This window comes from Sceloporus undulatus, chromosome 7 (genome assembly GCF_019175285.1).
Source record: "Sceloporus undulatus isolate JIND9_A2432 ecotype Alabama chromosome 7, SceUnd_v1.1, whole genome shotgun sequence".
NCBI classification, from domain to species: Eukaryota; Metazoa; Chordata; class Lepidosauria; order Squamata; family Phrynosomatidae; genus Sceloporus; species Sceloporus undulatus.
The window spans coordinates 13,691,450-13,706,026 of record NC_056528.1 but is presented as its reverse complement, the minus strand read 5'-3'; the positions used below and the strand labels follow the sequence as shown (position 1 = coordinate 13,706,026).

General features: G+C 46.2%; 1 protein-coding gene across 6 annotated transcripts in view; it reads right to left on the bottom strand.

Moving 5' to 3' along the window:
- Positions 1-2,448: 2,448 nt before the first annotated feature.
- The window catches only part of SLC25A25 (solute carrier family 25 member 25), a 30,240-nt gene continuing 18,111 nt past the window's right edge, over positions 2,449-14,577 (bottom strand). For 3 of the 6 annotated variants that reach the window (XM_042478382.1, XM_042478384.1, XM_042478383.1), the window contains exons 2-11: positions 10,969-11,095; positions 10,794-10,881; positions 9,985-10,020; positions 8,827-8,938; positions 7,905-8,063; positions 7,020-7,172; positions 6,758-6,865; positions 6,338-6,505; positions 5,572-5,722; positions 2,449-5,054 (exon numbers count right to left, since the gene is read on the bottom strand). In XM_042478382.1, coding sequence (XP_042334316.1) covers positions 4,870-5,054; positions 5,572-5,722; positions 6,338-6,505; positions 6,758-6,865; positions 7,020-7,172; positions 7,905-8,063; positions 8,827-8,938; positions 9,985-10,020; positions 10,794-10,881; positions 10,969-11,095 — 1,287 coding nt within the window. In that variant the 3' untranslated portion in view covers positions 2,449-4,869. The remainder of the gene's footprint in view (positions 5,055-5,571; positions 5,723-6,337; positions 6,506-6,757; positions 6,866-7,019; positions 7,173-7,904; positions 8,064-8,826; positions 8,939-9,984; positions 10,021-10,793; positions 10,882-10,968; positions 11,096-14,577) is intronic. The other 3 variants (XM_042478379.1, XM_042478380.1, XM_042478381.1) reach the window with 1 other exon arrangement.

Below are 14,577 nucleotides of genomic sequence, written 5' to 3'. Positions count from 1 at the left end.
GAACCTATCACTAGTACCTCCGTTTTCTCTGGATTCAATTTGAGTCGGTTTTCCCTCATCCAGCCCATTACTGACTCCAGGCACGCCACGAGAGGAGAGACGCCATCCTCGGCCACTGCATCAGTCGGAGACATAGAGAAAATGATTTGGGTGTCATCAGCGTACTGATAACCCCGCGCCCCATGTCTCCGGATGATCTCTCCCAGCGGTTTCATGTAAATGTTGAATAGCATGGGAGACAGAATGGCTCCTTGAGGGACCCCAGTTTTAAGGGCCCGCTCGTCGGAGCACACGTCTCCCAGCTGCACCATCTGGGACCTCCCGGAGAGGTAGGACCGGAACCACTGGAGCGCAGTGCCCCCGATTCCCACCTCTGCCAGGCGCCCCAGAAGGATACCATGGTCTATGGTATCGAAAGCCGCTGAGATGTCCAAGAGCACCAACAGGGACACGCTTCCCCTGTCAATGCCCAGACGGAGATCATCGACCAAGGCAACCATGGCCGTCTCAACCCCGTAACCCGCCCGGAAGCCAGTTTGAAATGGGTCCAGATAATCCGTTTCATCCAAGACCGCCTGAAGCTGGATCGCAACCGCCCTCTCGATCACCTTCCCCAAAAATGGCAGCAGCGAGACTGGCCGATAATTGTTGTGTACCAGGGGGTCGAGGGAGGGCTTTTTTAATATAGGTTTTACAATGGCCAATTTTAATTCTGATGGAAATTGCCCTTCCCTCAAAGATGTATTAATGATCCGGCGTAACAATAAAGTTACCGCCGGTCCCCCCTGGGCCGCTAGCCATGAGGGACAGGGATCGAGAGAGCAGGTCGTCTTCCGAACACTTCCGAGGATCTTGTCCACATCATCGGTACCGAAAGCAGTAGTAATTCTTCCATTCACCCCATCAGGTGGGATGATAACATAATCCACTATTACAACCCCACAAAAGTTGTGAAGTGGCCCTTCAGAAGGGAAAGGGAGTCAGTGGCTATTCTTAAAAGCCTGTGTCTCTTAGCAAAACCACTCCAACCTGGGCTCAGGAGCCAAACGGGGTGAGCCTCGTGGGTCCGGTGCCTTGAGCTCCCTGGGCCCAGTCCTTCAGCAGAGCCCCCTGTGATGGTCCTTCCTCGCAGGGAGGGTCACAGGAGACAGCCGGCCTTTCAGAAAGGCAGCCCCAGCCTGTTCTGTGTGAGCTTTGCCTCTCAACTGAGGCTCCTCTGTTGCCCTCTTGAAGTTTCTTACGTGGGACCTTCAGGCTTTGGCCAAAATCTTGGTGCCTTCCATCTTCCCCTGCGTCCATTTTATTTTACTTTATTTTTCAAAATATACACTGGAGCTCATTCATAAGAAGTTCACCTGAGGGAAATCGCTGCTCTTCGCAGCCAAATATTTGCACACAAGCTCCTCTAATGCTCTGCAGACCAAGGAGCAACGAAACAGATCCTCTTCTGTCAAACTCAGAATTATCCACATCCGACTCGGACGAATGCGGACTCCTCTCTGTGCGCACCTCCCATTTACACGTATGCGTAAGAACCACGTTGCTAGTCCTTATCCTGGTGGAGTAGTTTATCACACTGGGGCTGATTTCGGCATTAGAGAGATTAAAGCATGGTTTTGTGCACTGGACTCTGGAGACCAGGGTTCAAATCCCTGCTCAGCCATGAAAGCCCATTGGTTGGCCTTGGGCAAGTAACACTCTCTCAGCCTCGGAGGAAGGCCAAGGTAAGCCCCCTCTAAACAAATCTGGCCAAGAAAACACCAATGATAGGATCACTTTGTAACTCCCAGCATTCATCACCACTGGCTATGCTGGCTACGGCTGATGGGAGCTGCAATCTAACACCTTTTGGAAAACCCATGATTTCCATCCATTTCAACAGGTCGGTTTCCGATCGGTGAACTCTTGAGGCTCTACAAGACAGTATTTCTTGACAGCAATTGGATGTTTTAGCCAAAAAGGTCTACTGTACTGTTCACTCCAATTTTGTTCTCCAAAAAAGAGAATGGCCCAGTTGAGTAAAAGTATGCCAGGGACTCCCTCTGCTGGATAAAGTGCATGCATGATTCCCAAATTAAAACATATCCCATTATGAACCATATACAGAGCCCTGGGACTGCAGCAGCTACGGACTTGGAGAGACAGTGTGGTGGAGCAGTTATAGCAATGAGGGCTTTGGAAGTTACCTGAGCATAGCCCAAGGAGTCTTGCTTAGAGATGCAAAGCCCCTCGGTCCAGCTGTGTGGCTTTGCAGCTCTGTCCTAAGTAGGGCCTCTGTGTCTGGTTCTGGGCATGATTTTTATTCACCTTTACCACATTCACTGATAGATTTTTCACTTGCCAGCTCTTTGGAGCAAATGCAAGACAACTTGGGTAGGTAATAAATATACACAAACACACACACACCCTTAAAGATTCCAGTCCACAAACACAACAAAAACCAGGAAGGTCGGCATGATAAACCTTTATTAGCGAACTGTTCCCTAACCAGCAAGGGCTTCCTTGTTTTGTTAGATTCGCTCTTCATAAATCCGGGTTACAGCTACAAAGACAAAGTTAATTTTGCATTGATTTATCTGTTCCGAATCCCCTCTTCAGGCCACAAACGGTAGGAAGGAGGTGCTGCGGTACAGTGACTCACAAAAAAATAAACCACTCAAGGAGGGGGAAAAGTGGAATCACTGATCCAGGTAGGAGCTCAAGACAAGCATGCAGCTATTTCCCAAGCAGCAATGGATGGGCCCTGCAAAAGGCCAAAAGGCCCGATGGAGAGGAGGAAGACTCAAAACCAAAGCTGCCCTGTGCCATGCAAGCCTCCCAATGCATAGAGCAGCCTGAAAGGCCATGGCTTTTCAGGCTGACAGCTTTTCCTCCATCTCATTTCTCCCCCACATGCACCCAGCCCCCATTCGGTTTGCACAGAAAACCGCAACGCCTCCACTCCAAGTGCAAATTCCCTTCCAGGTGTCAGGAAAACTGGCATCTTGTGATCTGTGTCTCCCTGAGATTTATTATTATTATTACTTTTCCCTCCCACGTCCAATCAGCCCTTCTCATTATTTTAACCATTGCAGTAAAATTGACATTAAAAAAAAGAAAAAGTCCAGCTTTGTGGTTCATCCATCAGCGCCCATCCAAAAAACAGAAGCCGAAAACGTGAGGCAAATCCACATTAAGGCAAGCCTCGGAAACAACAGACTCTCATTCCAACCCAAACCCGACCGACCAGGACTTCTCTCAGTCAACCCCAGAAGCAAGGCAGGTGGCAGAGGTCATGGAGGGAGGTGGCGTGGGGTCGTCCGCCCCGATGATTCAGGGAGGCCATGTTTAAAACGTGCAAAATGATTTTTGTTTTTAAAAAAAGAGAACATAAATACAAGAACGTCTACAAAAATACAGAATGCCAAGGACACGGCGTCTATCCTTTACACAAGAACTATAAAAAAATAACTTTCGAGCATCACTCTTGCCTTCAAATAAATACAAAATAAATATGCTTGAAGCAGTAAAAACAACAATGGAATGCAATGCTGGCCCCGCTAAGTCAGGCGAGGACTCCCGGAGCCCTTGGTACAGTCAGAGATATGACAGCAACAACCTTCCCTTCACCCTAAGAAAAGCACCTTGCAAAAAGGGGAAGGGGAGGGAACATCTTCCTCACTTGGGCCCCACTTTCCAGCCCCAAAACAAAAGCTACAGCTTTTTCACCGTCAGTTTAAGCCCATCCAGTTCCCACAGGCAAACCTACTTCCTATCTACCCTGCAAAGTCCAGGTACATCACCTCACTCTACATGCAAATTCCAACCATCCACCTGTGAAGAGAGAGATTTAGCAGCCAAGGCTCAGAGGTTCAGGGAGAGGGGATTGATCCCCTTGGCAACTGGCAGTCCTGCATTCAAAGCACCACACATCTCCCATCCATTCACCCCAATGCTACAATGATGGTTTCTGTCAGCTGCTATTGCTGCCACTGTTTGTATGTCAGACCCAGATGCAATGATGGGTCAAGTGCCAACAGAGCTACCTGGGTCTTCTGTGAAGCCATACCCAATGTGCCACGGTTGCCTAAAATCCTCCCAGGCTTTTCCTCACTGAAGCCATAAGCCTCTCTGACATGCAAAGACAGACATGCAGGATCAAGGCTGCTGCTATTAATAAGTGCATCTTGTTAGCAATTTTAGAAGGACATACACTCAGTCACACCTACATAAAGTTTTAAACAAAAATAAAACCTGCCAACTCTGCCTGGGCGAGCCTCAAGTTGGCTTTGCCCTCCAGCCTTGGTTTTGTTTTTATAAAGTTACATTGCAGTGTCAGAAATGTGAAGTCGGACATAAATTGCTCCTGCCCAAAGGAATGCATGTAAACAGCAATATGTTTTTGGCCCAACAGCCTTTCCTACCCAGGGCAGGTCTTTTGGAGGTCTAAAGCCATGGGTAAAAGGAGTTAACCCAACTCAACAGAAAAGAGCTCTTTCAAGCCAGTTGGAAGATGATACATTCTCCAGCTCTGAGTCCATGCAAGAGACTCGGAAAAGGAGGGTCTCATTGACCCCTCCTCAGCTATGCTAGGAGCTAGGCTAGCACCGCCAGTTCAAGATGTTTCCCTTGAATTCCCAGATTGGTCCCTTTCATGCAGGGTGATTGTTGAAACATGTAACTCTTTCAATATAACAGCAACAATACATCAAAACAGGCCCAAGGCCTCCTGCAGCCTATCCCGCCACACACACCGCCTGGGATTTCTCACAGCTTGGCTTGAGCAGCTTCGTGTCCATCAACACATTCACAGAATGAGAATGGCCCAACACCTTGGGATCCTGGCCCCAAGATTTTGCTAGAGTCCAACACAGTCCAGACCCCGTGTGGTCACCGAGACTGTACCCCCAAAGTCATCTTCAGGTTCTCATAGACCACGTAGCTGATGCTCACAGCTGGGATGACCTTCATGAAATTGGGAGCCAAGCCCCTGTAGAGACCAAAGGCACCCTCCGTCTTCAGGATATGCTTGAAGAGGCCTGTCATGGTGACCTCCGGCGCACCTTCGATTGAAGCTGGAAGACAAGTGATTTAACAGACATCAAGAACCCAGTCAAGTATACTATGAATTGCAGAATGTACTAACTCAGGACCACAGCTCAGGACAGTTACATTTCAGGAGAGCATGGCCAACATGCATGGTTCTGGAAACTGTAGCTGAAAAAGGTAACTACCCCAGGCTCCCCCCAAAGCACACACTGAATTGCTGTGCACCTTTAAAGAGCCTGTGACCATCTCTGTAACTACTCAGCTATGCACTGAAATGAACACCAAGGGACATCTGTTCAGAGGATTTTTCTAAATTCTGTTCTAGGCCGAGAGCCACGTTAAGAGCTCAGGAAAACCATGGCTCCATTCCTGCCAACATTCCTTTGTAATTCACTCCTGCAGGTGAATTACAAATTAGATGAGCTGCTACACAAAGTTAATGCACACAAACTATGAGGCCTCCTTATTTTAAAAGCTTGAGAAGCATGCACCGATGGGCACAAACTTTCCTGCTCAGTTCAAGGGCCTCTGAGGTGCTCTTACCTTGAGCTTGCATTCGGGTCCGTACCAGGGCGAGAGGGTAACTGGCCAACTGCCCGCAGGTGCTGGAGATGGTACCACAGGCCAACAGAACAAAGACGCCAGGGTCAGCGCTGTTCACAGCGTAACGTTGCAGCCAGCTGTTCTTTAATGTCTAAGAGAAAATTGCACACAATTAGTAAGAGAGGAACTGCCAGCCTTTAGTTTTACTGTCTAAAGAGGGCAGAAGAAGGGGGTGGTGACATATGAATTGCAAGTACTTCTAGAATTTAAGGTTTTGTAAATGCAGTCTACTTCATGATCATCTGATGACATGCACTGACTGTACGATAGCTTATTTCGCTTAGTTAACTCTCAAAAAGCCTACAAGAACCCTTTGTATACTGATATAGAGTAACACAGCTATGTCTCTGAATACTTCTAGAATTTAGTTGTCCTTTGCACAGGAGTAGACAACTACCCAGGATCTGGGAAACAAACATGCCCTTACAACCTCAAGGGCCTAAGAAGAGCAATTTGGCCACAGCCACAGGCTGTGTGGGACCTAAGAAGAGGCCTTTTCCAAGCCCAGTTCCTTCTGGTTTTAAGTTCCCCATAGGCCTGAAACAACTTGAGCGGTGAGAAACATATTAGCTAAAAAGATCCCCCAAACAATGGGGAAAGGGGCCTTGGGGAACTGCATGCAGCCTATGAACCATACTTCCCCATCCTTTCTTAGTACATTCTTTAATGACATTTATAGCTTCCTCTGCTACAAAAGTCCTCTTACCTCATATACGGCCAGGTCGATTCCAGCATAAGGAATGATCCCCAACATATTGGGGATGTATCCTTTGTAGAAAGCACCCATGCCTTCTTTGGCAAGGATGTTTTTGGCACAGTCCAGCATCCCCTGGTATTGTCCCGTCTTGCGCAAGGCCATCCGTGTTTTCAGAACCTAGAGCACCAGAAGAAAAGAGGCATTAGTAAGGCAGTTAAGCAGGCTGAGAACTAAAAGATTTGACCTGAACCACCACAAACAAAGTCAATATCCAAGAAAAAGGAATTGTGTATTTTGCTAGAGAAGGGCCAATGGCTCCACCTAACAAATTATCAGCCAAAGTAGGAGAATTGCCTCCAAACAAATTGAACCCCCACCCCAAATTCTGTACTGAAAAGGACACTGACCACAGCCACATTCAGAACTTACTTCCATGGGGTAGATGCTGCTCTGTGCAATGGCTCCTGCCAATGAACCCGCAACCAGCCTCTCATGAATCCTCAGCACCTCCTGATCAGTGCCTATGAAGCGTTTGATCTATTGAAAGGAAATAATATGCCATTAGGCCAGTCTGTCCAGACCATTCACATCCCTCTCCCTTGCTAGCTTCAGTGATGGGTAAACCACATCCCCATGCTCATACAACGCATCCCAACCAGGTATGCCCTGGATCCATGCTCCAATGCTCTACCTGCTCATAGGCCATGAACTTGATAGCAGACTCTGGGGCAATCTTCAAGACATTGATGCCATTCCCTCGCCAAAGCGACCGTGGCCCTCCCTCTCTGATCATCTGGGTAAAGCCTCCAACGATGCACATGTTGTTAGTGCGAGAAGCATGGACCTGAAAAAGAGGAAAGTATTTCAGGCTGGATCCAGGCCCAATGATTACTCATCTTCCTCAGCAAAGCAGCATTCCTCATCTACAGCTGTTAGCCTCCCAACTTGGCATGAAAAGGGGGTGCTTTCATCAAACATTAACACTCCTGAGTTCAGTGTTATCATATTCAACTGCTGCTCCAGTAACAAGAAGCGGAAGAAGAGGCCATGAAAAATGGACTTTGGCTTATACACACAAACAGATGATGAAAAATGGAGACGGGTCAATTCTGACTACATCTGTGCAAAGTCCGAATCCCTCATTTCTCAACATGCTTTTGGACAGTGACTGTGCCTCTCTGCCCTTTGAGCCTAGAACATGGAGAGCTGCCAACAAGTCACAGGTTGCCTCGTGTCAGTGATTGCCCCTAGTGCTAAGGAAATGCTTGTTCTGCCAAGGCCACCCAGTCCAGTGACTGAGTGACCATCCTCCACGGCCTGTTCTACCCAGTGGCCAAAGAACTCATGACCATTTCATGAGAAAGAAAACAGGGGGTAGGCCTGTTCAGGAGGAAACTAAAAGTAACATGTGGCATCAGCAGGATTCAGACAAGCTAGCAAAGATAATCAATGAGAGCTGTAAAGTAGGCATCCCTAATTTCTTCCATATTTCTAGAGGAAACACGTAACCTTTGTGAGAATAAAGCTAACTGAGCAATGGAGCATAGAAGATCTATATTTGGAGTTCCTATCCTACCTGCATGAGCACTTTCAGGCGGTCCAAGGGAGCAGTACATGTTCTCGACACCGCTCCGGCACCTCCACCTGCAACCAGGTGTCGCCACCACATCCCAGTCTGCCTCTCTTCCACTGTGAACTCATCTGGTACTGTCAGATTCTCTCCCACATCAAAAATCTGCAATGCAACCAAGCAAAACATCAACACTTTTCCTCAGCAACTATTATTAGATTTCTAGGGCACCATTTTTCATGCTCTGAGATAAAGAGTTTGTGCAGGGAAGCAATTAACTCAAGGGTAGTGTTTTCTAAGAGCTGGACCATGTTTACAGAACATAAATCAGTTCTGTTCTCCTCTGCAAGTGGTCGCGGCTAATACAATTTTGCCCGGGAGAACAAAGAACGAGCCTTTTGCACAAGCCCTCTACATCAGCATTGTTACAGTTCAGAAAGCTGGTCATTTGCCAACCCTGCAATCTGCTGACGTTCAAAATGACTAGCCAAGGGGAATAGGACAGGGAGAAAGATCTAGAGTTCTTCTGGAGTTCACAGGCTGGTCTGATCTTATTATGCAGGACTGAGTGCCAAGAGGACTCTTATCAGCATCAGGCATTGGCAAGTTGCTTCCAGAGTTGACAGGCTGAGAGCTAGCAAGAGCCAGTCACTCAAGCACACTGGGAACCCACAAAGTAGTTTACATCATTTCTCTTCCCTGGCAACTTCTGCTTACAACTGTACTTGTTTTATGAGAGAGGGGGAAAGGTGGCTAAATCAGGATAACAGAAGCAGGAAGCAACCAGACTAAGGCAGCAGGTAATTCTCGATAAAGACTAGGAGTGGAGATGGAGAGAGACATTCACTACTTAAAAAGTAGCCAAGTGTTCCCCACACACTGTGCATGAGAGACCTTAATGTCTTGAGCAATAAACAAACAAAATTACCGTTGAGTGCTTCCAGTACAGGATAATCTCTGGAATGTTCTCCACAGGGTGCAATAGGTGATAGTCACGCCATTCGTTCCAGTCTATTGTCATAGTCCCATTTTTATCCATGCTGTAAGAATCAATCAAGAAGATTAAGATTAAGAGGAGGTTGGAACTGGCTTGCCAATTTTTTTTAAAGACCAGTCCATTTCAGACATATGAAATAGCTTTACAGCAACTTTTGCAAACAAGTATTATCCCAATTACTTCACTTAGCAGGTAGTGTAAAATTACAGAGAGGTCTCTTTCAAATAGCTGTGGGAGTAAAAAGGTACCCCAGAAGGATGAAGTGAATAAAGGAAAGGTTGCAATCTATTCATATGGCTCCTTTGGGTCAAGAAGAGTTTTCCACCTCTTTCCTCAACATCAACTCTTCCACCTTCAAGTGAAATCTTCCAGAAGTAACCCATAATCTTGGGGAGGAGGGGGAGGGTTAAACATTTTCTGCTGGAATTTCTGTCAACAGGTTTTGGTAATGGGTTAATTAATGAACAAGTCAAGAGCCAGGCAAAGGATTTGTCCTCTGACTTCACCTCCAACATCTAATATGGAAAACAGGATGGAAAATCAAAGTTGCTACTGGGATAAGTAGTCAAAGGGGTTTCCGTATATTAGGAGCCCACGCTGGAAGATCCTAAATTGTGGGCACTACCTTGGCATTTGGAATCAGATCAAAATCCAACTGTTCCCAGAAAAAAGGAAAGAAAAACTAGCACAACAAGGCCGCTCTGGTGGCTGCTCCAGAGATTTGGCACACTCATCTACAGGTTGCTTGTTTGCCTTCTTTTCATGCATTCTCATTTTCCTTTCCCATGCTTTGGGCAACTATCCTTTATTTTACTTTACTGCTTGATGGTTTTATGATTGCTTTATGTATTGTGTTAGCTGGAGTTTCATGTTATTTGTTGTGAAGCATTCGTAGTATTTTTATGGTGGCCTATTTTTACTGGGCTTTGGTAGCTGAAAAAAAGGTTTCCCAAACACAGAATTCAACCTCTGCATTTACCCCCAACTGCAGGGCCCACTAAAGACATGCTACACACTACCCCCATGGGCAAAGGAAGACTGCTGCACAGGGGACAAGTAGGCAGACAAGGATGTGGCAGTATTACTTACTAGGTGACAGGACCCCAGAAGTGCCCCTTCCTTATTCTGACAGACAGACAGACAGGCAGGCAGGCAGAGAGAAAGATGCAAAGAGGGAGAAAGGGACAAGTAAGTGCTTGTTAAAAGTCAGTGCCTTGTGCACACAGCAGAAAGCATTTTAGTGTGTTAAGTCACACAAAAACATGAAAGCAGAGAGTATGTGCCTTAGGAGCACAGTTAATTTAAGGTGATCTCTACCACCACCATCATCAATAAAAGCAACAACAACAACCCCCTGTGAACCCAAAGGACAGTGACAACAGACAGCTGGTGAAATGGTACCTCTTGCCTAGCAGGCAATGAACAAGAGGCTACCCACCTGCGTGTCACTTGCCTGTCTTGCAGTCAAGCAGCACACAGGTAAATATTCTCTTAGGTGACTCTACAGGATGGAAAGTTACCACTGCACACCACTCCTTGCAAAAAAAACCAAACACAAAGAGAGAGAAAGCTGAGAAGCCACTCCAGTGAGTCAAGGGTTGCCATCTCAAGAAGCCGGATTCTGTTTGCTTTTGTTGTCACATGCTCTCAGGCATTCTGGCTGAACTGTGGCTTAGCTTCAAATTGTCCCTGTGGTTCCAGGAAAAGATGAGGGGTGGCTTCTCACTTGTGACAGATGCCCTAGCACAGTTTGCAACAGAGAAAAGAGGCAAGGCTGCTTCACAGGAGAGGTTTACGGAACAAAAGTGAGGAGGAAAAGAGAGAGAAGCGAGATGAAGGTAAATGTTTCGCACTATGTTTTCCAAAGTGGAAGCACTGGCACCAGCTGCTGCACTCACCTCTTGAGAATTTTTTCCGCTTGCTGTTCGGAGATCTTGACTCCCAGATCTCGAAGGGACTGCATAATCTCTTGGGCATCAATGCAGCCTGTAAGACACCATGTGGCAAGTGAGCTACAAATTCAATATATAAGATAAAGCAGCAGTTCTCCTTCAATACTCCATCTGCTCTCACCATCATTCTTCTTGTCTAAGCTCTTGAAAACCAGCCTCAGCTTCTTTTCATGGTCTTGGAGATAGTGAACGAACTCTTCAAAATCCAGCTGGCCATCCAGGTCTTTATCCCCGGCTTTTACAATTTTCTGCAGAAAAGGACAGAAAAATTACTTTAGTGGGCCTCACATCTATTTTTGTACAACTGTATTCAGGAACAAATCAGAACATACGACACTTGCTGTCAGACAGGCTGTCTAACCAAATACCAAGAGGAGGTCTTAGATGAATTCTCGCTAAGACATTTCTCATAGACATCTCTCATTTCTCGCCCAGAGAAACTTACACTCTTTATATTCTAAGGGATCACTTGCCAGAGATGTCCTTACACATATTTAAGGTGTTTATATCCTGCTCAACTAGCAAGAATTTGGGGGTGATTCATAATTATTTTAGAAACCTGTAACCATCAGTCAAATCATTAGTTTCTTGCAGAGGTCTACAGGGATGGGCAACCACTCAGCAGGAAAAAAATCTGTATTTCTACATCATTACCAAACAAAGGTCTTAGCTGTCAGCAATGGGGTGTATCTTTTAAAGTGTTGCCAGGCTTTGTCTCATTCTGGGATTCAGGATTAAAGTCGCAGGGCGAAGGGGAAGGAGTGCTAGCAATGTACTCACTAACAGCTGGCCTCTTTTCCTCTATTAAAAAAAATCTCTCCCTAGGTAACAGAAAAGAAAGTGACTTACTTTCCTGGCAACAGGGAAAGGATTTACTTTGACTCTGAATCAGCAAGAAAGCAGAGCCTTGGAAAAGATTAGAATAATGTATGCTTATACAGCAAAATGTGTGGAGATGAGCACATACTCCTCTTGTCACACAGAGATGCCGGTGGCCCAATGATACTAGACCTGGAGAAAAATTCCAAAGGTAGCCCAAATTTCTCATGCCCACCCTTTAGCAGTCATCTGAAGGTTTGTTTTTAAATGGCAAGGGATAGACAAGAGAATTTTCTGCCCAAAAGCTCCAAGCTAACATAATGAGGAACATTTTAGAGATAACAGCGGTTCTAACACCAGCGTGAACTGGTTTGGTCACCCTGCAGTTATGTCCTTGTGCAAGATGCTGGGGCAAACTAGATTTTTTAGGAGCAGAGTGTATCTTTGCAGAACAGATTAAGGGACGACAAGGTCAGGCTGTTAATAAATAAGGAAACCAAACCCTTTCACATTCCTCTTAGCAGGAAACAGGACCCCGAAAGGGACCTAAAGACAGCAATAATGTGACTTGGGCAACACCTGCTCTACCACTTGTTTTGCATTAATGTTAGGACATTTGTCCAGTGAGATTAAGTATTGCAAGCCATCTAGCAAAGAGCAATTGATTCTTCATTGCAGCCCAGCAGTGTCACCTGATGATCTCCATAGAGCAAGAGGCTATGAGGGACTGATCTCTCGGTTAAACTCCTAGGGTACCAAGCAAGAATGCCCTACAGCTGCCCATGGAGTTGCAGAATCTGCCAAAACCTAACTTTGCTCTCAGGACCATTAATGAAAACAATCCTGAGGGAGATAAATTAATACGCTTGGTATTAAAGACACTGAACACTGCACGCAATAATACAGCTTCTCAAAGATTTGCACCAAACATTATCTAGAGAGTTTCTTCCTCCCTGTGCCAAATTTAGGCCTTCATATAATTTAATATCTTGCCTCACCTAACCTTAATGAGGATGGCAGTGACCTTTCATACATCCAAGGTGGGTCTAATCTGCAGACAGTCATATGACAGCTTGTGAAAAAGCAGAGACAGAAGGGATCACACTTGTGAAGCTAAAGATAGAAAGAGACCTCTGGCCCAGCTGCAGATTAAGGGCAAACCAGCTGATCCAGGGTTTCCCAACAGAAAGTATTCCCTTGGGAGGAATATTAAGGTCCACAGTCTGAATAAACCAGACTTGGAAAAGCCTCCAACTGTCTTTCTCATCCAAACAGCAGACTGGCACAGATATGGGGCAAAGGGGGGCAATAAGCCTAGCTTCATCTGCCAGTTTAGCTGCCCTGGCTGAACTCACTTGGCTGCAGTACAAGAATGGCTTCTAAAATTACAGCACTCGCATCATGGCCAGCACTGAAATTCTTTTCTACATGTGCACATGTCCTGAACATTAATCTTCCTGCAGCAAGGAAATGACAGTTGGAGCTCCAGTGCAGATTTTAGGGTTACCAAGTCAAATATGGGTCCCACAAAGAGTCCCTCCATCATGCATTGTTGCCTGTGAGGTGCTTAACACCTTCTTAGAGCACCAGTATAAGACGCTCAAAGCAAAGATATGCCAAATTGCTGTTCGGATGCCATGTCTGGCTGCTGACTAGCTTTAAGAATCCTGTGATTGCCTAACATTTACACAACCTGTAAGGATTATTCCCTGCACTTCCTCTCAGTCCATGTTGGATAATGTCCAGGGGGTGGGTGGGTATTTAAAGGTCTTAGCAGGCATATACAGTCCATTTGCTCTTCTATCACTAATGCTATCCAACTCCTGGATATGCTCCGTTTCCTTTTCTTTACCCCGAATTTCCTGCTACACGTCCCCTGCCCTTCTTTTTTGTTTGGATAAATACAGCTCCAGCAGCCATTTGTTGTTGTGTGCCTTTGACTTATGGCAACCCTGAAGAACCCCTGTCATGGGGATTCCTTCACTGAATTTGCTCAGAAGGGGGTTTGCCCTTGCCTTCCTCTGTGGATGAGAGTGTGCGACTTCCCCAATTTCATCCCGTGGGTTTTCATAGCTGAGCAGGGATTCAAACTCTGGCCTCCTGTTGTCCTAGTTCAACACTCAAAACACTACAGCAAGCTGGCTCACTCTGCCAAATATAGGCAAAGGCATTTCCATGGTTCAGGAAGACGGAGAGCAGTGACTTCATATACAGCCTCAGGGGAATTTTCAAAGGATGTTGGGAAATTCCACCTTCCTTGTATATTCTGCCATTCATGAAACTGACTAGGGTTTAAGGGTGGTTCTTTCTCACTACACACAGCAGGCCAACATGAATTGGTTCAATTGGAAATAACACTAGTTAGAAACAAGGAAGCTAACGATCTCCTGAAAACCAGCACTTTGCTGGGGCTGAATGCAGGAAACCCCTCTGACTAAGCAGGAGCACTGAGCAGTCTTCCGAGAACCACAGACTTACATGTCGGCACAATCTGTCTCCCAGCCCTTATTGTGTAAGGGAAACGCAGACAACAGAAAGAAAAAAGCCACCACCAACTCTCCGTACGCTGAAGGCTATTACAGAAGAGAACAGCTAGTCAAGACTGAAGCCCACTGGCGGACCAGAGAACCAGCACTGTGCCAAGGAGACCCGGGTTCAAAATCCAAAAAAAAGCCATTAAAATTCACTAATAAAACTTGAGCCACTCGCCTGGTCTTGTGAAGGCTGTTGTGAAAATAAAACCAAGAAGAGGCAGACAGAAGATCCCGTACCCCAGCCTTGTTGAACATGGCTGAACATGGCCACTGGCCATGCTAGCCGGGGATGGTGGGTGCTATCATCCAACATGCCTGGAGTGCACCATGTTCAACAAGGCTGGCATACATCAGCGGGAAGTCCTCGGAAAGGCAAA